This window comes from Oncorhynchus keta, chromosome 34 (genome assembly GCF_023373465.1).
Source record: "Oncorhynchus keta strain PuntledgeMale-10-30-2019 chromosome 34, Oket_V2, whole genome shotgun sequence".
In the NCBI taxonomy this organism is placed as follows: Eukaryota; Metazoa; Chordata; class Actinopteri; order Salmoniformes; family Salmonidae; genus Oncorhynchus; species Oncorhynchus keta.
The window spans coordinates 22,353,978-22,381,169 of record NC_068454.1 but is presented as its reverse complement, the minus strand read 5'-3'; the positions used below and the strand labels follow the sequence as shown (position 1 = coordinate 22,381,169).

Genomic DNA, 27,192 nt, shown 5'->3' with positions numbered 1-27,192 from the left:
AGGGGAAAGAGTATACAGCATGTAAAAAGGGATGTTGTACAGCATGTAAAAAACAGAAACAGGGGAAAGAGTATAAGGGATGTTGTACAGCATGTAAAAAGAAACAGGGGAAAGAGTATAAGGGATGTTGTACAGCATGTAAAAAGAAACAGGGGAAAGAGTATAAGGGATGTTGTACAGCATGTAAAAAGAAACAGGGGAAAGAGTATAAGGGATGTTGTACAGCATGTAAAAAGAAACAGGGGAAAGAGTATAAGGGATGTTGTACAGCATGTAAAAAGAAACAGGGGAAAGAGTATAAGGGATGTTGTACAGCATGTAAAAAGAAACAGGGGAAAGAGTATAAGGGATGTTGTACAGCATGTAAAAAGAAACAGGGGAAAGAGTATAAGGGATGTTGTACAGCATGTAAAAAGAAACAGGGGAAAGAGTATAAGGGATGTTGTACAGCATGTAAAAAGAAACAGGGGAAAGAGTATAAGGGATGTTGTATAGCATGTAAAAAGAAACAGGGGAAAGAGTATAAGGGATGTTGTACAGCATGTAAAAAGAAACAGGGGAAAGAGTATAAGGGATGTTGTACAGCATGTAAAAAGAAACAGGGGAAAGAGTATAAGGGATGTTGTACAGCATGTAAAAAGAAACAGGGGAAAGAGTATAAGGGATGTTGTACAGCATGTAAAAAAAAGAAACAGGGGAAAGAGTATAAGGGATGTTGTACAGCATGTAAAAAGAAACAGGGAAAGAGTATAAGGGATGTTGTACAGCATGTAAAAAGAAACCGGGGAAAGAGTATAAGGGATGTTGTACAGCATGTAAAAAGAAACAGGGGAAAGAGTATAAGGGATGTTGTACAGCATGTAAAAAGAAACAGGGGAAAGAGTATAAGGGATGTTGTACAGCATGTAAAAAGAAACAGGGGAAAGAGTATAAGGGATGTTGTACAGCATGTAAAAAGAAACAGGGGAAAGAGTATAAGGGATGTTGTACAGCATGTAAAAAGAAACAGGGGAAAGAGTATAAGGGATGTTGTACAGCATGTAAAAAGAAACAGGGGAAAGAGTATAAGGGATGTTGTAAAAAGAAACAGCATGTAAAAAAAGAAACAGGGGAAAGAGTATAAGGGATGTTGTACAGCATGTAAAAAGAAACAGGGGAAAGAGTATAAGGGATGTTGTACAGCATGTAAAAAGAAACAGGGGAAAGAGTATAAGGGATGTTGTACAGCATGTAAAAAGAAACAGGGGAAAGAGTATAAGGGATGTTGTACAGCATGTAAAAAGAAACAGGGGAAAGAGTATAAGGGATGTTGTACAGCATGTAAAAAGAAACAGGGGAAAGAGTATAAGGGATGTTGTACAGCATGTAAAAAGAAACAGGGAAAGAGTATAAGGGATGTTGTACAGCATGTAAAAAGAAACAGGGGAAAGAGTATAAGGGATGTTGTACAGCATGTAAAAAGAAACAGGGGAAAGAGTATAAGGGATGTTGTACAGCATGTAAAAAGAAACAGGGGAAAGAGTATAAGGGATGTTGTACAGCATGTAAAAAGAAACAAAAGAGAAACAGGGGCAAAGAAACAGGGGAAAAGGGATGTTGTACAGCATGTAAAAAGAAACAGGGGAAAGAGTATAAGGGATGTTGTATAGCATGTAAAAAGAAACAGGGGAAAGAGTATAAGGGATGTTGTACAGCATGTAAAAAGAAACAGGGGAAAGAGTATAAGGGATGTTGTACAGCATGTAAAAAGAAACAGGGGAAAGAGTATAAGGGATGTTGTACAGCATGTAAAAAGAAACAGGGGAAAGAGTATAAGGGATGTTGTACAGCATGTAAAAAGAAACAGGGGAAAGAGTATAAGGGATGTTGTACAGCATGTAAAAAGAAACAGGGGAAAGAGTATAAGGGATGTTGTACAGCATGTAAAAAGAAACAGGGGAAAGAGTATAAGGGATGTTGTATAGCATGTAAAAAGAAACAGGGGAAAGAGTATAAGGGATGTTGTACAGCATGTAAAAAGAAACAGGGGAAAGAGTATAAGGGATGTTGTACAGCATGTAAAAAGAAACAGGGGAAAGAGTATAAGGGATGTTGTACAGCATGTAAAAAGAAACAGGGGAAAGAGTATAAGGGATGTTGTATAGCATGTACAAAAACAGAAACAGGGGAAAGAGTATAAGGGATGTTGTACAGCATGTAAAAAGAAACAGGGGAAAGAGTATAAGGGATGTTGTACAGCATGTAAAAAGAAACAGGGGAAAGAGTATAAGGGATGTTGTACAGCATGTAAAAAGAAACAGGGGAAAGAGTATAAGGGATGTTGTACAGCATGTAAAAAGAAACAGGGGAAAGAGTATAAGGGATGTTGTACAGCATGTAAAAAGAAACAGGGGAAAGAGTATAAGGGATGTTGTACAGCATGTAAAAAAAAAGAAACAGGGGAAAGAGTATAAGGGATGTTGTACAGCATGTAAAAAGAAACAGGGGAAAGAGTATAAGGGATGTTGTACAGCATGTAAAAAGAAACAGGGGAAAGAGTATAAGGGATGTTGTACAGCATGTAAAAAGAAACAGGGGAAAGAGTATAAGGGATGTTGTATAGCATGTAAAAAGAAACAGGGGAAAGAGTATAAGGGATGTTGTACAGCATGTAAAAAGAAACAGGGGAAAGAGTATAAGGGATGTTGTACAGCATGTAAAAAGGAGAGAGTAAGAGAAAGGAGGAATATCAGGAGGTGTAGGGAGAGAAAGAGGATAATACACTGAGTGCTCTTTCAATGACAGACTGACCAGGTGAATCCAGGTGAACACTATGATTGCTTTGTGATGTCATTTGTTAAATCCACTTCAATGTATATGTGTATATGAAGGGCAGGAGACAGGTTAAAGAAGGACTTCTAAGCCTTAAAACAATTGACACACGGATTTTGTATGGGTGTGATTCAGAGGGTGAATGGGCAAGACAAAATATTTATAGTGCCTTTGAACGGGGTATGGTAGTAGGCACCAGGGGCACCGGTTTGAGTCAAGAACTGCAGCACTGCTGGGTTTTTCATGCTCAACAGGTTACCGCGTTTATCAAGAATGGTCCACCACCTGTCAACTGTGGGAAGCATTGAGGTCAATATGGGCAAGCATCCCTGTTGAACGTCCGTACTCAGAGGCCTGATCACGCAGGGTCAGATTGAGTCTGCTCATAACGTCCTGGACACAGGAAACAGGAAGCGTTTGTTTATGACAGCCTCTGTGTGGTCTATGTCACTACTAACTGGGTCTATATACAATCTGGTTTGTGTCCATAATGAGAACAATGTAAAGATAATACTGCTCTCCCCTATAGGGGTCTGTCCCATACTAAATAAATGCTCTCCCCTATAAGGGTCTGCCCCATACTAAATAAATGCTCTCCCCTGTAGGGGTCTGTCTTATCCAAAATAAATGATATCCACTATAGGGGTCTGTCCCATACTAAATAAATGATCTCCCCTATAGGGGTCTGTCTTGTACAAAATAAATGATCTCCCCTATAGGGGTCTGTCTTATCCAAAATAAATGATCTCCCCTATAGGGGTCTGTCCCATACTAAATAAATGATCTCCCCTATAAGGGTCTGCCCCATACTAAATAAATGCTCTCCTCTGTAGGGGTCTGTCCCATACTAAATAAATGATCTCCCCTATAAGGGTCTGCCCCATACTAAATAAATGCTCTCCCCTATTGGGGTCTGCCCCATACTAAATAAATGCTCTCCCCTATAGGGGTCTGTCTTACACAAAATAAATGATCTCCCCTATAGGGGTCTGTCCCATAATACTGTACATACAACACTCCCCTATAGGCCTATACACCACTATCAAGTCCTAACACATTCACAGAGGTGGAGGAGCACCTTCTATGAGGTCTCTATTATAATATGGGGTTGATATCTTATGTGATTCAATGTTGTTTATATCTTTAATAGATCCACCAAGGTCTTGCACCTGGGTTGGACGGCGAGGTAGAGACAGCGTCAGTAATATTGAAGGCCAGCAGAAGGGGAAGCGTGTGATAGAGAAACTGAAAGCGAGGAAAGGATAAACAAGTCCCAGGGTGGAGGACAGTGTTTCCTGTCACTGCTGTCACTAATGAGCAGGATGTACCGTGACCCATAATGCCTTGGATAACGCGTGGGGAGTGAATATGTTCGATGTCAATCTGTATTGAGCCAGGTGCGTGGGAGAGGGGTAAGGAGTCAGATGCAGTGATTAGGTGTTAAGGGGAGGAAAGAGCCAGGTGTTTGGGAGAGGAGCAGAGAGGAGAAGCTGTGATTTAGGGGGGCAGGTGTTTGGGAGAGGAGCAGAGAGGAGCAGCTGTGATTTAGGGGGCAGGTGCATTGGGAGAGGAGCAGAGAGGTACAACTGTAAGTTGGGGGTTGAGTGGATGAGAAAGACTTCCACTAAAACAACAAAGTATGGCTAGCTGTTAAGTTTAGATCTTATGGTGGATAAATGAAGATATCCCATAAAACCCTGTCTCTGTGTATAGTACCTGGATGATGGGTTGGTTGTCAGGGTTTGGTTAGGGTTCACGGGTCAGAGGTCAGGGTTGAGAGCATGATGTGTAGATGTTTATAGTACCTGGGTGAGGTGTTGGCTGTGATCTTCAGGCTCCCAGGGTTGCGTATGAGTTTATCCAGGATGCTGACGATCTGTTCGAACTTGGGTCTGTTGTTCCTCTCCTTCTGCCAGCAGTCCAACATCAGCTGGTACAGAGTAGCAGGACAGTCCATAGGAGGAGGCAGTCTGTAGCCCTCATCTACTGCTTTGATAACCTGGAGGGATAGAGTGAGAAATAGAGAGGGAGAGAGAGGGGGAGAGAGGAAGGGGAAAGATAGGGAGCTTGAGAGAGAGCGCGAGAGAGCGCGTGAGAGAGAGCGTTAGAGATAGAGAGGGAGAGAGAGAAGAGGGTTGGAGAGAGAGAAAGAGAGTGAGAGAGAGGGGGAGAGAGAGCACCAGAGAGATAATTAGGTGTGCAGCAGGACAGTCTATAGGAGGAGGTAGTACAGTGTGTCAGTGGGTGGTAGAGATGGAGGTGTTATTATAGTCCAGGGGAGTTGGAGAGTTGGCAGTGAGACAGTACTGTACTGGCAGAAGTGCTGACTGTGCATCTGCTCATAATAGAAGCCCTCCCTCTCAATTCACTCCCTCTCTCTCTCTTGCTCTCTCTCTCTCTCTCTCTGGGCGCTAGTGCTCAAATGACAATGATGCATTTTTGTGGGGTGTGTGTGCGTGCGTGCGTGTGTGTCAACTTTGGTGCTAGAGCTGTATTCCTTGTCCAGGCCATCAGGCCTCAGGCTCGGTCCACCACCTGGTCACTCTACGCATCATTTCCTCTCTCAGCAGGAAGTTCATTAGGTCTTCTTGGCGACAGCTGTGTACTCACGTCCTGATTGGACATCTCCCAGTAAGGCCGCTCCCCATATGACATCACTTCCCAGAGCACGATGCCATAGCTCCAGGCGTCGCTGGCCGAGGTGAACTTCCTGTAGGAGATAGCCTCTGGAGCTGTCCACCTGATAGGGATCTTACCTCCCTGAGAGAGACAGAGAGAGAGAGAGAGAGAGAGAGAGAGAGAGAGAGAGAGAGAGAGAGAGAGAGAGAGAGAGAGAGAGAGAGAGAGAGAGAGAGAGAGAGAGAGAGAGAGAGAGAGAGAGAGAGGACAGATAAAGTCATTTGTTTCAAGTAACAATGGATCACAAGGTATCCTGAAATAGGAGGAGAAATACATTTAGCCAACTTCATGACTTGCTTTAGGTTATGTTTGACCTGAAAATGGATATAAATAGGGAGGGAAAGAGAGATGGTAGAGGGGTCTAGGTCCTAACCCAAGCCTCCAGCATTGCATCTCCCCTGTTTTCTCCTGGGGGAGAGGGAAAACGGGATAGAGGAATAAAGGTAGAGAGAGAGGTAGACAGGGGGCCTGTAGGCTGACCCTGTGTTTCTCCTGCTTGGTGTCTACCCTCAGGGGGCTGCTGAACTTACTCAAGGCTTAGCCTGCGTCATGCCAACAGAGGAGAGGAAAAGAAAAGCGCAGAGAGAAGAAAAGAGGAGAGGGGCCAAAGCTAACGACCTCCTGGCCAAGTTACACAACTCCTGGCCAGCTCTCTCTAAGCACACAGCCCTCAGAAAACAAACCACTTCTGCTCTCACAAATCAAATCATATCAAATTTTATTTGTCTCATACGCCGAGATAAAACGGGTGTAGACTTTCCCAACGAGACCTTCCCAACGAGACTTTCCAATGAGACCTTCCCAACGATACTTTACCAACAAGACCATCCCAACGAGACCTTCCCAACGAGACTTTCCTTACGAGACTTTACCAACGAGACCTTCCCAACGAGACTTTACCAACGAGACCTTCCAACGAGACTTTCCCAGCGAGACCTTCCCAAAGAGACTTTACCAACGAGACCTTCCCAACGAGACTTTACCAGAGACCTTCCCAACGAGACTTTACCAAAGAGACTTTCCCAACGAGACCTTCCCAACGAGACTTTACCAACGAGACTTTACCAACGAGACCTTCCCAACGAGACTTTCCCAACGAGACCTTCCCAACAAGACTTTCCCAAACGAGACCTTCCCAAAGAAACTTTACCAACGAGACCTTCCCAACGAGACTTTACCAACGAGACTTTCCCAACGAGACCTTCCCAACGAGACTTTACCAACGAGACCTTCCCAACGAGACTTTACCAATGAGACTTTCCCAACGAGACCTTCCCAACGAGACTTTACCAACGAGACCTTCCCAACAAGACTTTCCCAACGAGACTTCCCAACGAGACCTTCCCAACCAGACTTTACCAACGAGACCTTCCCAACGAGACTTTCCCAACGAGACCTTCCCAACGAGACTTTACCAACGAGACCTTCCCAATGAGACTTTCCCAACGAGACTTTCCCAACGAGACCTTCCCAACGAGACTTTACCAACGAGACCTTCCCAACAAGACTTTACCAACGAGACCTTCCCAACGAGACCTTCGCAACGATGCAGAGTTAAATAATAATAATAAAAAGATTAACAAAACAAAACAATGAAGCTGTATATAGGGAGTACCAGTACCAGATCAATGGTGCAGGGGTACGAGGTATTTGAGGTAGATATGTACATAAAGGAAGGGTAAAGTGACTAGGCATTAGGATAGATAATAATTAGGGACGGATCAACATGTACATCATGGTTACCTGGAGGATAATGGGGGAGGGTCATGCTTTTTACATTTCAGTCAAGGGACGGTTCAGTATTCTTTTTAATCTAGTCCAGCGGAGGATCATGTCATTTGTCATTTAGAAAATGTCAATATTGCTCAGTGTTTTAGAATTAGTTGCTTATTAGGCTATACGAAACATTAAGCACACCTTCCTAATATTGAGTTGCACCCTCTGCTTTTGCCCTCACAACCGTCTCAATTCGTCGGGGCATGGTCTCTACAAGGTGTCCAAAACGTTCCACAGGGATGCTGGCCCATGTTGACTCCAATGCTGTCTGGACGTCATTTGGGTGGTGGACCATTCTTGATACACACGAGAAACTGTTGAGTGTGAAAACCCCAGCAGCTTTGCAGTTCTTGACGCAAACCAGTGAGCCTGTCACCTACTACCAAACCCTGTTCAAAGGCACTTACATTTTTGTGTGTAGCCCTTTCACCCTCTGAATGGCACACATACACAATCCATGTCTCGAAGCATAAAAATCCGTATTTAACATGACTCCTCCCCTTCATCTACACTGATTGAAGTGGATTTAACAAGTGACATCAATAAGGGATCATAGCGTTCACCTAGATTCACCTGGTCAGTCTGTTGTGGAAAGAGCAGGTTTTCCCAATGTTTTGTATACTCAGTGTATAGTCTTGTGAGTGTGCACAAAGTCAGTGCAAGATAGGGTCAGCATAGTCTGTGTAACCAGTTAATTAACTATTTATCAGTCTTATGGGTATTTAGACCTGTTGGTCCAAGAGCCGATTCTCCGGTATCGTTTACCGGATGGTGGCAGAGTGAACAGTCTATAGCTTGGATGGCTGGAGTCTATAGCAATTTTTCGGGCCATCCTCTGACACTGCCTGATACAGAGGTCCTCGATGGCAGGGAGTTCGGCCCTAGTGATGTCACACATGCATGCAGGAGCACACACACACACACACACACACCACACACGCACGCACGCACACACTTGAGCACAAACACACACAAATAAATAAATCCACTTCTGTCTCTTGAATCCCTGGTGAGTGTACATAAACATCCTCAGGAGAGCAAGGACTATACCTCTAATGAAGGTACAGTATGACACCACTCAGACACAGACAGACAGGGTGCCTGACAGAACAGAATAGTGGTCTGACAGAAGAGGGAGGGAGAGACAACGGCCTGCTGGGTCTGATAGATTCATAACTGTAGAGTGGATGGGGGTCTAAAGCAGTTATTAGAGCATTGTATACTAATGTCAGGCCACAAGGTCACCCCCCCGCCCACACACACACACCACACACTGTTATGGTGATAGGTTGGATACAAAGCCCTCTTGATTTTACTTATCTACTATGTTTGTCATTCCTTTCCCATGATCCTTCAGGAGAACACAAACATTTATGTTGGCGTTATCTCACCCTGATTTTATTTATGTGCTGGCTGTCCCACTCCACACTGCTGAGAGGCTAGACGTTTGTGTGTCGGTGTGTGTTAGTGCACGTGTGTGTGTGACATATGAGGTGATTTGTCTCATGGACAGCATGTATTCACAGAGAGTGCTTGCGAAGGGGAGATAGAGCAACATAAAGGGAGTGAGAGATACACAGCAAATGTGTGGGTGTTAAAAGCTTGGTGTTGAGGTAAAAAGTGTTGTGAGTGTTACAGTGCTGATTCTAGTGGGGTTAACAGGGTTGAAATTGACACCACCTGGCGAAGTGTTAAAACCTGTTAAGCCTACCCCCTACTTTTTCGAACATTCTGTTAAAAATCGCACAACATTTCAGCGTCCTGCTTGTCATGCCAGGAATATAGTATATGCATATGATTAGTATGTGTGGATAGAAAACACTCTGACGTTTCTAACGTGTGTTTCATCGAAAAGCGGAAGAAAAACTGATCACCAAAATCTGGAAAAAATATCAATCCACCACCTGCATGTATTGTCTATTGGAAAGCAAATTACATGGGGCTGAGATTGCAAGTCCTACAGCTTCCACACGATGTCGCCAGTCTTGTCAATTGCCTGGGCTTTGTTTCTTGGTCAAACGAGTAAGAGAGAGCCCATTCCTTCCGGTCTCCGACAGGATGTTTTGGCAGAGAAATTTCCGACCATGATTTTAAGACGTGGAGCTATTGAATACACATCGCCCCATGATCAATTTGATAGATTATTAATGTTTACTAATAACTAAAGTTGGATTACAAAAGTATTTCGAAGTGTTTTGTGAAAGTTTATCGTCGACTTGTTTAATTTTAAAAAATGACGTTGCGTTTTAAAACGGCCTTTTTTCCTGTATCACACACTTTTCATAGATCGATATTTAGGGTATATATGGACCGATTTAATCGAAAAAAATACCCAATAGTGATGTTTATGGGACATCTAGGAGTGCCAACAAAGAAGATCGTCAAAGGTAATGGATGTTTTATATTTTATTTCTGCGTTTTGTGTAGCGCCGGCTATGCTAATTATTTTGTTTACGTCCCCTTCAGGTATTTCGGGGTGTTGCATGCTATCAGATAATAGCTTCTCATGCTTTCGCCGAAAAGCATTTTAAAAATCTGACTTGTTGGCTGGATTCACAACGAGTGTAGCTTTAATTCAGTACCCTGCATGTGTGTTTTAATGAACGTTTGAGTTTTAACGAGTGCTATTAGCATTTAGCGTAGCGCATTTGCATTTCCAGATGGCTAGATGGCACGCCTGCGTGTCGGGTGCGCTTAAGAGGTTAACAAGGTGGTGGTGTTGCTGCTCCTTGACTGTTTAAAGTTATTTTACTTTAGTTAATTTATGTAGACATGGCAGGGGCCTCATCATATTTCCCAGCATGCTTTGTTGCGGATTGCTTTTTAGAATAGTTTGTTTAATATCTATGTTTCTGCATGAACATTGATTGATACATTGATCTTATACTACATAAAGATACATAACATACATTTTTCTAAACTAATCCAATCTGTAAGTGGTTAGACTTATTTAACTCATTATTGAGATGGTTGTTCCAGTTTAGATGGTTTATGTTGTCTCATTTATCAATCTTCCCTACCTTGGCAGTCATTCTAACAGCAGGTTGAAGGTGATTAAAAGTTCCAATTGTTGGAACTCTGGCTGAATTCCGATTAGAATTATATAACACTTTGCAAGCCAGCATAATATGACTTGCCGATGTGGCCTGCAAACCAGGAGTTTCAGACCACTGTGTTAGGGTAAAACTACGCTGTCGAGGTATGGTATTATTAAAATGTTTTATCTATTGTCATAAATAATATGTTTTATGAAAAAAGATTCACTAAGGCACTCACTTGGTGTTAGTTTAACACTATTTCGGTGGGTCACATATACACACTAAGAAAGTCTTAGATTTAGCACTGTGGGTGTTAAAACATTCTGATCTCAAATTTGCTGTGGGGAGAGATGCCCTTTTGTGTAAAGCTGTGACAGAGGTCGGTCAGCTTAGCTGTCTGACAGTGATAACCACTCTCTCTGTCCACAGAAACCTGTCCACTCACTATTAGACAGCAGAATTATGGACAACGGGGGGGTCTTACAGTACACGGCTTCCATCCCACACAGCAAATTTGAGATCAGAATATTAACACCCAGTGTAAAACTTAACACATTTTTAGATATTATATGTGACCCACAGAAATAGTGTTAAACTAACACTTTTTAAAATGTTCACAAACTAACACTCATAGAGTGTTGGCCCCTAACACCATGGGGTGTTGCAAATTCTAACTTAAATTAAGACTTTATTAGAGTTGATGCTGTTACACTTTTTTTTGTGTTATGGATTAACAGATGTAGTGTTACATTACACATTATTATATATTTTCTTTTTTTTGGGGGGTTAACATTGGAGGTTGTAAATTCTTATTTGCATATTTCCCAGCATTCCTTTCATGTGAATGTGAGAGATACCCACCCATTACTGTATTTGCGAGTTACAGAGACACGGTTGTTGCATTCCACAACTTCTAGTCCTCAATCTCATTGCTGTTAACCCCACTAGAATCGACACTCAGATGTAACACTCACTTTTTACATTAAAGGGAGATTTTAACACTTGCACATTTGCTGTGCATACTATCCTATCTCTAAGACAAAACAACTATTAAACCCATCTGTCCTCATTGATAAACCTGACCACCATGTCTTACCCGCGTGGTGTAAGCAGCCTCGGGGTCGTCCTCCAGGACTCTGGACAGGCCGAAGTCAGACACCTTACACACCAGGTTGCTGTTGACCAGAATGTTGCGGGCGGCCAGGTCTCTGTGGACGTAGCCCATGTCAGACAGGTACTTCATGCCTGACGCAATGCCACGCAGCATGCCCACCAACTGGATACCAGTAAACTGGGCATCGTGTTTCTGTAAGGAGGAGGCAGAAGAGGAAGAGGGTTGAAGAGAGAAGGGGAAGGGAGAGAAAGAGAGAGAGAGGAGAGTAGGAGAGAGAGAGCGAAACAGACATAGAATCAATCACAAGTGGAATGTCATACCTCTAAAACAAATGAGACTGGATTGATAAACAGAATGAATGTGACCTTTCTGTTTAAAAAAATACAGCGGAACATTCATATATTAACATTCAAACCAATTACATTAACCTTTCAAATCACCTCTGACATTAACTTGGTCATTTCAATGTGAATTGTACAATCCTCATCTCCACAACCAAATAGGCCTGACAATACCATGCCAGAGTCTTTGACTAAATAGATGGTGTTTTCTAGGGCACTATATAAAGCCCAGACCACCTGGTAGAGACAGGCTGAGTCGGATCAAAGCTGCTACAGTCATATAGTCATAACACAAACATGAGGCACAGTAAAGTGGTGTGGAGGAGAGGGATGACTGTGTAGTGTAGTGTGTGTGTGTGTGTGTGTGTGTGTGTGTGTGTGTGTGTGTGTGTGTGTGTGTGTGTGTGTGTGTGTGTGTGTGTGTGTGTGTGTGTGTGTGTGTGTGTGTGTGTGTGTGTGTGTGTGTGTGTGTGTGTGTGTGTGTGTGTGTGGTATGACAGTTCCCAGTGATAAAAGCCAGGCCGCTCCTCAGCCAGAGGAAATAGCTAGAAAAGGTTGGAGCTACTCCCTTTTCTATCAAAAGGGATACTGTGCAGACACACAGGCACATGTGGAAAACTTCTAAAAATGGGTCCTACACGCACACACACTCTAGTCTGGTCATGTTGATTTAATGTTGTTCTAACGTTGGTTAATTTCAGTAAGCCAGAGTCTCTCAGAGTCTCTCAGAAAAAAAGGTAATATTTTAATATATTTTTTAATGAACCTTTATTTAACTAGGCAAGTCAATTACGAACAAATTCTTATTTACAATGATGACCAACCAAAAGGCCTCCTGCGGGGACGGGGGCTGGATAAAACATTAAAAAATATATATATATATATAAATATAGGACAAAACACACATCACAACAATAGAGACAACACAACACTACATAAAGACAGACCTAAGACAACATAGCAAGGCAGCAACACATGACAACACAGCATGGTAGCAACACAACATAGTAGGAGAATAAAACATGGTACAAACATTATTGGGCACAGACAACAGCACAAAGGGCAAGAAGGTAGAGACAACAATACATCACACAAAGTAGCCACAACTCTCAGTAAGAGTGTCCATGATTTGAGTCTTTGAATGAAGAGACAGAGATAAAACTTTCCAGTTTGAGTGTTTTTTGCAGCTCGTTCCAGTCGTTAGCTGCAGTGAAAAGAGGAGCGACCCGGGGATGTGTGTGCTTTGGGGACCTTTAACGGAATGTGACTGGCAGAACGGGTGTTGTATGTGGAGGATGAGGGCTGCAATAGATATCTCAGATACCTTTGTAGAGAGACAGGGTTCTATCAAGAACCGTTTTGATTGGTAGAACCCTTTTTGGAAGACAATGGTTCTAACTTGAACCTTTAACAATCTTAGAACTGTTTTTGGAAGAAAGGGCTCTATGGTGATTATTTAGAAGGTAAGAAGGAGTCTTTGGAAGATAAGAAGGGTTCTCCATAGAACTATATATCATATTTCCCAGCATGCTCTATTGCAGGGAGATTTTAAGAATTCATTTCTGTAATTTCTGTGTTTTTTATGTACATTGATTGGTTGATAAATGTTATGCTACACAAAGATAAATAACATTAAGTTTTCTAAACTAATCCAATCTGTTGGATGTCTAGCACCTGTTATTGAGATGGTTGTTCCAGGTTAGATGATTGAGGTCGTCTATTCAGTCCTCACTACCTTGGCAGTCATTCTGAATGCAGGTTGCGGGTCATTAACAATTCCACTTGTTGTATATCTTAACTGTGGCAGGATTCCAATAGGAACTAAACATCACTTTGCAAGCCAGCATAATGTGACTTTCAGGCATGATGTGGTCTGTAAACCAGGAGATTCCTAACAGCACTGTGTTAGGGTATACAGTGAGCTCCAAAATTACTTTCACCCCTGACTGACAATGCACAAACAATACTTAAAAAAAATATAAACAATGTAATTATAGAGATAAACTCAAAATACCAACATGTGAGAAATACTGTACTTTATTAACATTGCAATGGATCCAACCAAAATCATACAATTATTTAATACAAAATACTTAATTATTTGCACTCCTCATTTAGTACTAGTGCAACCACCTCCGGTAAGGATAACAGCATGGAGTCTTTTCCTGTAATGTTTGACAAGGTTAAGGATTTGAATTCCTGGTTTAATTTTGGTAGATGCTATTTACAAAAATATTTAAGGGTGCCATTAATGAAATCTACATTTGGAGGGCATAGATTTTTTATTAAATCAATAAATTATTTTGGTGGGTTCCATTGAAACATTAATAAAGTACAGTATTTCTCATCTGTTGGTATTTTGAGTATATCTCTATAATTATAATGTTTATATTTTTTAAAGTATTGTTTGTGCATTACCAGTCAGGGGTGCCAGTAATTGTGGAGCCCACTGTAACTAGGCCCTCAAAGAAAGGCCTTATGCTATAAGTATTGTCATAAATAACACAATTAGAATGCTAGTTCTAGGAAGAACCCTCAAAAGACTAAATGGTTCTCAGTAGAACCCTTCATAGATGGTTATAGGAATAACCTTGAGATGATAAAATGTTTTTTGGTAGAACCTGTCATGACGTTGGCCTGGGGGTAGGTTTATGACAGTCATATATACCTCTTCCCCCCTTTTTCCTCTCTCTACCCTACTGATGTTACATTTGAAAAACCATTGGTTAACATAGAGATTCTGGGAACATCAGAAGGTGGGGGAAAACTATATTCTGGTAATCCGACCAATTGAACATATGCGGTGGTACTTAATGAATATGATGTCAGTTCGGTTGTCATCTGAGACATTCTCATCAATGATATGATGACATAAACTCTACAGTGGAAAGTCTACACATCAGAGTTATCGGATTCACATGGAATTGTTGTTCAATTTAAATGTTTCAATATGAAATTATTTGTGATGGGATGAAATGTGATTTTAGCTTCTAAAATGTGAGATTTGGGTTTTCATAAGATAGGGCTCTGTTCAATCAGTGGCCCGCCCCTGTGAAGGGACATGGGCTAGAAAACCTTTCAAACATGCCCTCCTCTCCCCTCCTATATAAGCCCTTGACGACAATATAACCTCACGAGGACGTGAGGACGACGGTCCGATGTCAGAATGGTTCAGATAATAACTACAGACTGAAGCCAACATCAGCGTGAGCTTTGGTTGCGAATGGTATGAACGTTGAACCCTTATTCACTACAGAAGTGATACCTCCTAGCCATTGAGTTAGCAACAGCCGCTGCAAACGAGGATTAGGAAGGAACAGACAGAGTATCCCGTCTATCACACAACGACGTTACTACAACGTATTCAATTTACCAGCAGAGACATTCTTCAAAGGACAAAGGACTTGGTTGGGCAACACGGCCTTCCATCTACCACCAACCTACCGAAGCACAGCTCAGAATATTTATTGCATTTTCCTTTTCCAAATGTGCGGTAATTTAGAATGCATAAGATACTGTATTTACGATGGCACAGCTTCACCCTTTGTTCCTCAGTCTTCCTGCTCTTTCACTCAAACCCAGCCCCTTTTCTTTTGTGTAACGAGCTGTCATATCTGTTCTGCCCGCTAGGGACGTTTTCCTTTATGACATAATTTGGAATCAAGTTATGATTTAAATATGTGTATGTGTAATTCTGTGTGATTAGTTAGGTATTTAGTAAATAAATAATTAAACCCAATTTTGTATTGCTGATTCAACTTGTTAGCCAGGGTTCGTGCAGATAACTAAGAATTTACAACATTCAGATGAGACTGAATTAAGATGATGATTAATATTGACTGCTATTGATGTAAAATATTACTAGGTCTTTAAGAGTTTATTCCGAAGATAAAAGCTCTATAAATATTATTTTGTGGTGCACGACTCTCTAGTTAATTACATTTACCTGATGAGCTCAATCAAGTAATATTAATTACGGAGAAATTATTTTATAGAATAGCATGTCATATCACTCAATCCGGCATAACCAAACACACGACAAACCCTAGAACCATATACAAGGGGTTCCTGGAAGAACCTTACATAAGTATTTTTGTACAGCTGGCCATACTTTCCACCTGGCTACCCCTACCCGGGTCAACAGCCCTGCACCCCTCACAGCAACTTGCCTAAGCCTCCCCCATTTCTCTTTCACCCAATTCCAAATAGCTGATGTTCTGAAAGAGCTGCAAAATCTGGACCACTAGAAATCAGCCGAGCTAGACAATCTAGACCCTCTCTTTCTAAAATTGTCCGCCAAAATTGTTGCAACCCCATTTACTAGCCTGTTCAACCTCTCTTTCGTATCATCTGAGATCCCCAAAGATTGGAAAGCTGCTGCGGTCATCCCCCTCTTCAAAGGGGGAGACACTCTAGACCCAAACTGCTACAGACCTAAATCTATCCTATCCTGCCTTTCTTCGAAAGCCAAGTTAACAAACACATCACTGACCATTTCGAATGCCACCGTACCTTCTCCACTATGGAATCTGGTTTCCGAGCTGGTCATGGGTGCACCTCAGCCACGCTCAAGGTCCTAAACGTTATCATAACCACCATCGATAAGAGACAATACAGTGCAGCTGTATTCATCGACCTGGCCAAGGCTTTCGACTCTGTGAATCACCACATTCTTTTCGGCAGACTCAACAGCCTTGGTTTCGCAAAAGACTGCCTCACCTGGTTCACCAACTACTTCTCAGACAGAGTTCAGTGTGTCAAATCGGAGGGCCTCTGGCAGTCTCTATAGGTCCGGACCTCTGGCAGTCTCTATAGGGGTGTCACAGGGTTCAATCCTCGGGCTGACTCTTTTCTCTGTATACATCAATGATGTTGCTCTTGCTGTTGTTGATTCTCTAATCCACCTCTACGCAGATGACACCATTCTGTATACTTCTGGCCCTTCTTTGGACACTGTGTTAACTAACCTCCAGATGAGCTGCAATGCCATACAACTCTCCTTCCGTGGCCTCCAACTGCTCTTAAATGCAAGTACAACTAAATGCATGCTCTTCAACTGATGCCCACACCTTCCCGCCCATCCAGCTTCACTACTCTGGACGGTTCTGACTTAGAATATGTGGACAACTACAAATGCCTAGGAGTCTGGTTAGACTGTAAACTTTCCTTCCAGACTCACATTAAGCATCTCCAATCCAAAATTAAATCTAGAATCGGATTCCTATTTCGTAACAAAGCATGCTTCACTGCCAAACATACCCTCGTAAAACTGACTATCCTACCGATCCTCGACTTCGGCGATGTCATTTACAAAATTGCCTCCAACACTCCACTCAGCAAATTGGATGCAGTCTATCACAGTGCCATCCATTTTGTCACCAAAGCCCCATATACTACCCACCACTGCGACCTGTATGCTCTCGTTGGCTGGCCCCCAGCAGGTATATCTCACTGGTTACCCCCAAAGTCAATTCCTCCATTGGCCGCCTTTCCTTCCAGTTCTCTGCTGCCAATGACTGGAACGAACTGCAAAAATCAATGAAGCTGGAGACTCATATCTCCCTCACTAACTTTAAGCACCAGCTGTCAGAGCAGCTCACAGATCACTGCACCTGTACATAGCCCATCTGTAAATAGCCCATCCAACTACTTCAACTAATCCCATACTGTTATTTATTTAATTTATTTTTCTCCTTTGGACCCCAGTATCTCTACTTGCACACTCATCTTCTGCACATCTATCACTCCAGTGTTTAATTGCTATATTGTAATTATTTCACCACCATGATCTATTTATTGCCTTACCTCCCTTATCTTACCTCATTTTCACACACTGTATATAGATAGACCTTTTCTATTATATTATTGACAGCATGTTTGTTTATTCCATGTGTAACTCTGTGTTGTTCAACTCAACTTGCTCTCAACTAGCCTACATGGTTAAATAAATGTGAAATAAAACATAAACATAGAGGGTTATATATAGAACCCTCTGCAAAGGGTTCTACTCAGTACTAAAAAGGGTTCCTCTATGGGGACAAACCAAAAAACCCTGTATGGTTCTACTTAGCACCTTTTTCTAAGAGTGTACTGTTGTATGGCGTGGAAAACACGAAGGCAGGGTAAATATATGTTTATTTTAGCTGAGTAAAGTTTTAAACTCACTCTCAGAAAGCTGTCCAAGGATCCATTCTCCATGTATTCAGTTACTATCATCACAGGTTTACCTGAAGAGAGAAGATAAACCACCAGGTTAGACCATATTTCATATATGGCGAAACACATTTACGCACACGCACACACACACACACACACACACACACACACACACACACACACACACACACACACACACACACACACACACACACACACACACACACACACACACACACACACACACACACACACACACACACACACACACACACACACACACACACACACACACACACACACACATTGGGTTCATCAGTGCTTCCCCGAGCCGGATGAAAGGGCCCATGTAGGGCTGAATGTACAGGTCCTCTGGGTTACCTGTCAGAGAAACATCTTTATTCCAGCAGCAGCAGAAACAGTTACTATAAATCTGGATTGTTATCATCTGGCCCTGATTCACTAGACCAGAGGAGAGAGGAGAGGAAACCAGAAGAGAGGAGAGCAGAGGAGAGGAGACCAGAGGAGAGGAGAGGAGAGGAGAGGAGAGGAGAGCAGAGGAGACCAGAGGAGAGGAGAGGAGAGGAGAGAGGAGAGGAGAGGAGAGGGAGAGGAGAGGAGAGGAGAGGAGAGGAGAGGAGGAGAGGAGAGGAGAGGAGGAGAGGAGAGGAGAGAGAGGAGAGGAGAGGAGAAGAGAGGAGAGCAGAGGAGAGGAGACCAGAGGAGAGGAGAGGAGAGGAGAGGAGAGGAGAGGAGAGGAGAGGAGAGGAGGGAGAGGAGAGGAGAGGAGACCAGAGGAGAGGAGAGGAGAGGAGAGGAGAGGAGAGGAGAGGAGGGTTAGGGTTAGGGTTAGGGGAGATCAGAGGAGAGGAGACCAGAGGAGAGGAGACCAGAGTAGAGTAGAGTAGAGTAGAGTAGAGTAGAGTAGAGTAGAGGAGACCAGAGGAAGGGAGAGCAGAGGAGAACAGAGCAGAGGAGAGGAGACCAGAGGAGGGGAGGGGAGAGCAGAGAAGATGAGACCAGAGCAGAGCAGAGCAGAGGAGAGGAGAGGAGAGGAGAGGAGAGGAGACCAGAGGAAGGGAGAGCAGAGGAGAACAGAGCAGAGGAGAGGGAGAGGAGAGAACAGAGCAGAGGAGAGGAGACCAGAGGAAGGGAGAGCAGAGGAAGATGAGACCAGAGGAGAGGAGCAGAGGGGCAGGGCAGGGCAGATGAGACCAGAGAGGGAGAGCAGAGCAGGAGAGCAGGGCAGGGCAGGGAGAGGAGAGGAGAGGAGAGGAGAGGAGAGGAGAGGAGAGGAGACCAGAGGAAGGGAGAGCAGAGGAGAACAGAGCAGAGGAGAGGAGACCAGAGGAGGGGAGAGCAGAGAAGATGAGACCAGAGGAGAGCAGAGCAGAGCAGAGCAGAGCAGAGGATAGGAAAGGAGAGGAGAGGAGAGGAGAGGAGAGGAGAGGAGAGGAGAGGAGAGGAGAGGAGGAGAGCAGAGGAGAGCAGTGGAGGCCAGAGGAGAGGATACCAAAGGAGAGCAGAGGAGAGGAGAGGAAACCAGAGGAGAGGAGACCAGAGGAGAGGAGAGCAGAGCAGAGCAGATGAGAGGAGAGGAGTGGAGACTAGAGGAGAGTAGAGGAGAGGAGAGAATACCAGAGGAGACCAGAGAAGAGGAGAGGAGACTAGAGGAGACCAGAGGAGAGGAGAAGAGACCAGAGAAGAAGAGGAGACCAGAGGAGACTAGAGGAGACCAGAGGAGACTAGAGGAGACCAGAGAAGAGGAGAGGAGACCAGAGGAGAGGAGAGGAAACCAGAAGAGAGGAGACCAGAGGAGAGCAGAGGCGAGGAGACCAGAGGAAAGCAGAGGAGAGGAGACCAGAGGAGAGCAGAGGATAGGAGAGCAGAGGAGAGGAGAGGAGAGGAGAGCAGAGGCGAGCAGAGGAGAGGAGACCAGAGGAGATGAGAGGAGACCAGAGGAGAGGAGAGGAAACCAGAGGAGAGGAGAAGAGACCAGAGGAGAGGAGACCAGAGGAGAGGAGAGCAGGTTTAGAACCGGTAGAAACGAGGGGGAAAATTACTTCAAGTCAGCCGTAGTCAAATGAACAGCACTGCTGTCACAACAGGTTTGTGTCAGATGGCTATGGGTTCCCCCTCTTCATCCTCCCTCCCTCACTCTCTATTTCTCACTTTCTCTCTTTATCTATAAACTCTCCCACACCCTCCCCATCCCTCTCTCCACCTCCTTCTCTTCCCCCTCTCCGTCATGCATGTTGTAAATGTTTCAAAGTGAAACTCCACATCTGGCAACGCAGAACTCATTTACAGATCTGTCAGAGGAAGGGGATGATGGACCCTGCTGTAAAAAGAAACACATTTATAACCCTCGTTGGAAAAATAAACGTCAATTAATAAAACTGGCTGCCTCACAAACTGCTTGCGTTTAAATGGTGAGGTAAAACAAGACTAGGTTTGGTCAGAGCAGTGGTTCAACCTTACCACAACCAGCAGCTTTCATTTTCTGATGGATTGAGTACCGGCACCATTTATAGAAAATAATCTCATGAACTTCAAACCCTGGAACTGTAAAAATAAAGTGAGTGAGGACACCTTTTTCATTCCATCTCGTGAACTAGGTCTAGATTTGACAGTGTAGTGATAAGGGTTGACTAACTGACAGTCCAACCTGCTACTCATCTAGATAATAACAGCACTTTCCCTTCAAATAAGAAGGTCTGCTGGTCAAAACACAGCCATAGACATAATTAAACACCCACCCTCTAAAATACAATGATGGATTGGCCCAACACCCCCCTCTATTAGACCCTGATGGATTGGCCCAACACCCCCTCTATAAGACCCTGATGGATTGGCCCAACACCCCCTCTATAAGACCCTGATGGATTGGCCCAGCACCCCCCTCTATAAGACCCTGATGGATTGGCTCAACACCCCCTCTATAAGACCCTGATGGATTGGCACAACACCCCCCTCTATAAGACCCTGATGGATTGGCCCAACACCCCCTCTCTATAAAACCCTGATTGATTGGCCCAACACCCCCCCCTCTATAAGACCCTGATGGATTGGCCCAACACCCCCCTCTATAAAACCTGATGGATTGGCCCAACACCCCCTTTATAAGACCCTGATGGATTGGCCCAACACCCCCTTCTATCAGACCCTGATGGATTGGCCCAACACCCCTTCTATAAGACCCTGATGGATTGGCCCAACACCCCCTCTATAAGACCCTGATGGATTGGCCCAACACCCCCTCTATAAGACCCTTTATAGTTTCAGATAAAACAGACTCCCTAAACCTCCTCCCCTTTTTCTCCTCTCCTCTCCTCTCCTCTGGTGTGTGTGTGTGTGTGTGTGTGTGTGTGTGTGTGTGTGTGTGTGTGTGTGTGTGTGTGTGTGTGTGTGTGTGTGTGTGTGTGTGTGTGTGCCCTGCAGCCCTTAGCGGTGCAGCCAAAAGCAGCAGGGTTAATGAGGTGTGACAGTCTCTGGATTATTAAGAATTAACAGGACTGGGTTAATAAATCACCCTACGCCACAGACAGGACTGTGTGTGTGTGTGTGTGTGTGTGTGTGTGTGTGTGTGTGTGTGTGTGTGTGTGTGTGTGTGTGTGTGTGTGTGTGTGTGTGTGTGTGTGTGTGTGTGTGTGTGTGTGTGTCCATTCCCAAATGCCAACCAAACCCCTAAGAGCCTGCTCTCAATCATAGAGTACCCCTCCGACACACACACACACACACACACACACACACACACACACACACACACACACACACACACACACACACACACACACACACACACACACACACACACACACACTACTATGCTCTCCCCTCGTTCTGCGTTCTGTCCTAAAAACAGAAACAAACCGCAGTCATTTGCAATTAGTCCTGGTATTATTCTCCTTCAGGGCTTTAATAATGAGTGCTGTAAGATTTATGAGACAAATAAAATCCCAATATGATGAAGCCTTGAACAAATAAAAGGCCATTTTGCATTCCTGTCCAGATTCTATTTACAGCCAGATGAATGGGAAACATACTGTGTCTAAGTGGGTTTTCATTGACATAACTGGTCCTGTCATAATGCAGAGACAGTCTTCACATGGCACAGTGGCTTTATCTAACTGTCAACTAGAATACACAGGATTTCCTTTTGTTTCCATGGCAACAAACCAAAAAATGATAAGCAGCGACCATATCATAATCCTTATGAATATTCAGAACTTAAATAGAACTTCTTCAAGGCAACCAAGTTCATTTGTGTATTTTTTAACATATCATTATAGATATCGTATAACTACATTCAACTGTATCATCATTCAGAAATCCATAGCTGAGCTACAACTGGATATGAAACATCATTAAAACAGATCTGTTCTGGCTTGCTGGTCAAGTTGACCTAAACTGGCTAACCTCTGTAAAGTTTTACTGTCAGTTTAACAGGCCTGCCTGTGGAATGATCAGTTCATCTGTTGTAGAGCAATCCGAGGGAGATATTTTACAAGGTTAACTCTTCAGTATAACGACACGGCCAGAACGGCAGTATAATGGTAATGTGGGTGTGTGTGCGTGTGATCACGCGTGTGTAGTGAAGACCGGCTCTGATTGTGGACCAGAGGTCAAAGCAATTATTTCACTGTTTTTCGAGTCATTTCCTTTAAGAGAACTGAGAATGTGTTGGTGTGTGAGACTAGCTGTGTTAAGGAGCCTCGGGAGGGAGGCTAAGATTTAAACATATAGGACCTGTTTGATCAGGTGACATTGATCTGGTGAGATTCAAGCCATTAGAAGTCAATAAAAATGGCTTCTCTTGTAAAGGTGTTGGCCAGCTTCATAGCATTGTTCAATCTACAACTAATGACACATTCTGTCCAAGGTTCTCTGTGGGCAGAATTCGTGAGGGATAGCCTACTTCATAAATACATGTCACGCCAAGATTTAGTGAGTGAGATTTTGTTTATCTCTCATTTTGACTGTATCGTAAGATATGGTCTGTACGTACTCCTGGTGACCACTCCCTCCAGCCTGATGATGTTTGGATGGTCAAACTGCCCCATGATGGACGCTTCAGACAGGAAGTCCCGTCTCTGTTTGTCGGTGTATCCTGCCTTCAGAGTCTTGATGGCCACACAGTTCTCCTTCTTACTGGGCAGACGCAGACGACCGCTGCACACCTCCCCAAACTCACCTACAAAAACACAAATATACCCAAGGAGCGTTAATAACACACACATTCTCTGACACCAAGGACCTGAGGTGCTGACACCAAGGACCTGAGGTGCTGACACCAAGGACCTGAGATGCTGACACTAAGGACCTGAGGTGCTGACACCAAGGACCTGAGATGCTGACACTAAGGACCTGAGGTGCTGACACCAAGGACCTGAGGTGCTGACACCAAGGACCTGAGGTGCTGACACCAAGGACCTGAGGTGCTGATACCAAGGACCTGAGGTGCTGACACCAAGGACCTGAGGTGCTGACACCAAGGACCTGAGGTGCTGACACCAAGGACCTGAGGTGCTGACACCAAGGACCTGAGACGCTGACACCAAGGACCTGAGGCATTGACACCAAGGACCTGAGGTGCTGACACCAAGGACCTGAGACACTGACACCAAGGACCTGAGGTGCTGACACCAAGGACCTGAGGCATTGACACCAAGGACCTGAGGCGCTGACACCAAGGCCCTGAGGCACTGACACCAAGGCTCTGAGGCGCTAGCACCTAGGACCTGAGGCTGGCACCAAGGACCTGAGGCACTGGCACCTAGGACCTGAGGAGCTGACCATAAGGCCCTGAGGCGCTGGCACCAAGGACCTGAGGCTGGCACCTAGGACCTGAGGAGCTGACACCAAGGACCTGAGGTTACAAGCTTGTATTGATGACTTTTCATCAGAATAACTGTTATCATTTATTTCAGTTGGATCAGACCAGTCAGAAATTATTGCCTAATTTCATAAACACACACGGTTGGCCAATATAAGCATGTGCAGTCATATGTCCTTCTTGAAATCCATCTCCCACACTGAGATTACAATGACAAAATGAACTTTGACAACATTGGCCACAGTCTATAAATGCCCCCTCTACTTTCCATATCATATAAACATTTTGAGAGGTTATCAGAGCTGACAAATTCTTATTCTAGAATTGTGATGACATACAGTATGATCAAGCTGTAGTATCCCTCTGAGGTACAGAGGCTCTCTGGAGAATAGTTTCCCTAGGCAGGGCTTTGTGGTAAAGAGACTACTTCAAAGTCAGAACGGGAGGTCAAGCATTGCTCTGATACGGCTGGTGACAGGGACTTGGCCAAAGAAGAGAGGGTGTGTTTGTGTAGGACCGTGATGTCACACTGAAGACATGTGGACCCGGTCCATGCCCTTTCTCCTGTATGATCATTTCCCATAGAGGAGTCGGTTCAGAGATACAGGGTTGGTACGAATTCAGAGACACACACACGCAAGTACTGGCCTGAGATTGGGTCTGGAAGGACATTGAATAATTACAGGCTGTCTAAAGAGAGCAGCACACTGCTTGCTGGGCTGTAGTTGGAGCTAGGCTGAGCTGGGCTGTGGTTGGAGCTAGGCTGAGCTGGGCTGTGGTTGGAGCTAGGCTGTGCCTGGCTGTGGTTAGAGCTAGGCTGTGCTGGGCTGTGGTTGTACCTAGACTGAGCTGGGCTGTGGTTGGAGCTAGGCTGAGCTGGGCTGTGGTTGTACCTAGACTGAGCTGGGCTGTGGTTAGAGCTAGGCTGTGCTGGGCTGTGGTTGGAGCTAGGCTGAGCTGGGCTGTGGTTGTACCTAGACTGAGCTGGGCTGTGGTTAGAGCTAGGCTGTGCTGGGCTGTGGTTAGAGCTAGGCTGTGCTGGGCTGTGGTTGGAGCTAGGCTGAGCTGGGCTGTGGTTGTAGCTAGACTGAGCTGGGCTGTGGTTGTAGCTAGACTGAGCTGGGCTGTGGTTGGAGCTAGGCTGAGCTGGTCTGTGGTTGGAGCTAGGCTGTGCTGGGCTGGGCTGTGGTTAGAGCTAGGCTGTGCTGGGCTGTGGTTGTACCTAGACTGAGCTGGGCTGTGGTTGGAGCTAGGCTGAGCTGGGCTGTGGTTGTACCTAGACTGAGCTGGGCTGTGGTTAGAGCTAGGCTGAGCTGGGCTGTGGTTGTAGCTAGACTGAGCTAGGCTGTGGTTAGAGCTAGGCTGAGCTGGGCTGTGGTTGGAGCTAGGCTGAGCTGTGCTGTGGTTGGAGCTAGGCTAAGCTAGGCTGTGGTTGGAGCTAGGCTAAGCTGGGCTGTGGTTGGAGCTAGGCTGAGCTGGGCTGTGGTTGAAGCTAGGCTGAGCTGGGCTGTGGTTGGAGCTAGGCTGAGCTGGGCTGTAGTTGGAGCTAGGCTGAGCTGGGCTGTGGTTGGAGCTAGGCTGAGCTGGGCTGTAGTTGGAGCTAGGCTGATGAGCTGGGCTGTGGTTGTAGCTAGACTGAGCTGGGCTGTGGTTGTAGCTAGACTGAGCTGGGCTGTGGTTGGAGCTAGGCTGAGCTGGGCTGTGGTTGGAGCTAGGCTGTGCTGGGCTGTGGTTAGAGCTAGGCTGTGATGGGCTGTGGTTGTACCTAGACTGAGCTGGGCTGTGGTTGGAGCTAGGCTGAGCTGGGCTGTGGCTGTACCTAGACTGAGCTGGGCTGTGGTTAGAGCTAGGCTGTGCTGGGCTGTGGTTGTACCTAGACTGAGCTGGGCTGTGGTTGGAGCTAGGCTGAGCTGGGCTGTGGTTGTAGCTAGACTGAGCTGGGCTGTGGTTAGAGCTAGGCTGAGCTGGGCTGTGGTTAGAGCTAGGCTGAGCTGGGCTGTGGTTGGAGCTAGGCTTTGCTGTGCTGTGGTTGGAGCTAGGCTAAGCTAGGCTGTGGTTGGAGCTAGGCTAAGCTGGGCTGTGGTTGGAGCTAGGCTGAGCTGGGCTGTGGTTGAAGCTAGGCTGAGCTGGGCTGTGGTTGGAACTAGGCTGAGCTGGGCTGTAGTTGGAACTAGGCTGAGCTGGGCTGTGGTTGGAGCTAGGCTGAGCTGGGCTGTAGTTGGAGCTAGGCTGAGCTGGGCTGTGGTTGGAGCTAGGCTGAGCTGGGCTGTAGTTGGAGCTAGGCTGAGCTGGGCTGTAGTTGGAGCTAGGCTGAGCTGGGCTGTGGTTGGAGCTAGGCTGAGCTAGGCTGTAGTTGGAGCTAGGCTGAGCTGGGCTGTAGTTGAAGCTAGGCTGAGCTGGGCTGTGGTTGTCGCTAGACTGAGCTGGGCTGTGGTTGGAGCTTGGCTGAGCTGGGATGTAGTTGGAGCTAGGCTGAGCTGGGCTGTTGTTGGAGCTAGACTGAGCTGGGCTGTGATTGGAGCTAGACTGAGCTGGGCTGTAGTTGGAGCTAGGCTGAGCTGGGCTGTTGTTGGAGCTAGACTGAGCTGGGCTGTGGTTGGAGCTAGACTGTGGTTGGAGCTAGACTGAGCTGGGCTGTGGTTAGAGCTAGGCTGAGCTGGGCTGTGATTGGAGCTAGGCTGAGCTGGGCTGTGGTTGGCCAGTGGATAGGCTGGGAGATGACCAGCACCAGGATCAGAATTACCCCACCCTCCATCACAGAGCTGTGATTAATGACACAAACTCTCACTCCGCTTTGTTAGGCTTTGATGTGTGCAGGTCATCTGTAAGATGGTGCAGCTGCCCTGTGTTGTAGCATGTTTCTATGTGCTCTCACACTGCCTGCTATTCCCATGAATCACAATGCATTAACTTCATGTCTACACTCCTGCTGAAGACATCTGGGAGAGAGGGAAGAGGAGCGAGGTGGAGAAAGGGTGAAAAAGAAAGGAGGAGAGAGGTTTATAAAATAAAGGAGAGCGAGGAGAGAGGGAGCTGTGGGGAATGTCAAACAATATCCCATCTGGAGGTGCGATTACATTACCCATACTCCTCTGCTCCAGCAGCACACACTCTATTAAAAGCAGTAACAGCGAGGACTTTTCACTCCATCCCTCTTTTTACTCCTTTCATCTCCCTCTTTCTCCATCCATCCATCCCTTCCTCTCACTTCCTGCACTCCCCATCTCTCGATCCATCCCTATATCCATACCACCTTTCTCTCCCACCCATCCCTCAATCTTCCTCTCTTCTTCCCTTCATCCCTCCCTCTCCCACATCGCCCTCGCTCCGTTGCAGAAGAGGAGTAAAACACAGGACTCTCCAGCTGAAGTGTTAAATGAATCTCATTCTCACTGTTACATTTAGAACAAACACCTTAATACCTTACTAAACAGCTTCTCT

The 27,192-nt window shown here is 45.1% G+C and overlaps 1 protein-coding gene across 2 annotated transcripts in view; it reads right to left on the bottom strand.

Moving 5' to 3' along the window:
• LOC118366629 (ephrin type-A receptor 3-like) overlaps nt 1-27,192 on the bottom strand; it is a 195,746-nt gene that overhangs the window by 15,680 nt on the left and 152,874 nt on the right. For both annotated transcript variants that reach the window (XM_052493448.1, XM_052493449.1), the window contains exons 11-15: nt 22,924-23,109; nt 17,925-17,986; nt 11,401-11,610; nt 5,422-5,571; nt 4,617-4,810 (exon numbers count right to left, since the gene is read on the bottom strand). In XM_052493448.1, coding sequence (XP_052349408.1) covers nt 4,617-4,810; nt 5,422-5,571; nt 11,401-11,610; nt 17,925-17,986; nt 22,924-23,109 — 802 coding nt within the window. The remainder of the gene's footprint in view (nt 1-4,616; nt 4,811-5,421; nt 5,572-11,400; nt 11,611-17,924; nt 17,987-22,923; nt 23,110-27,192) is intronic.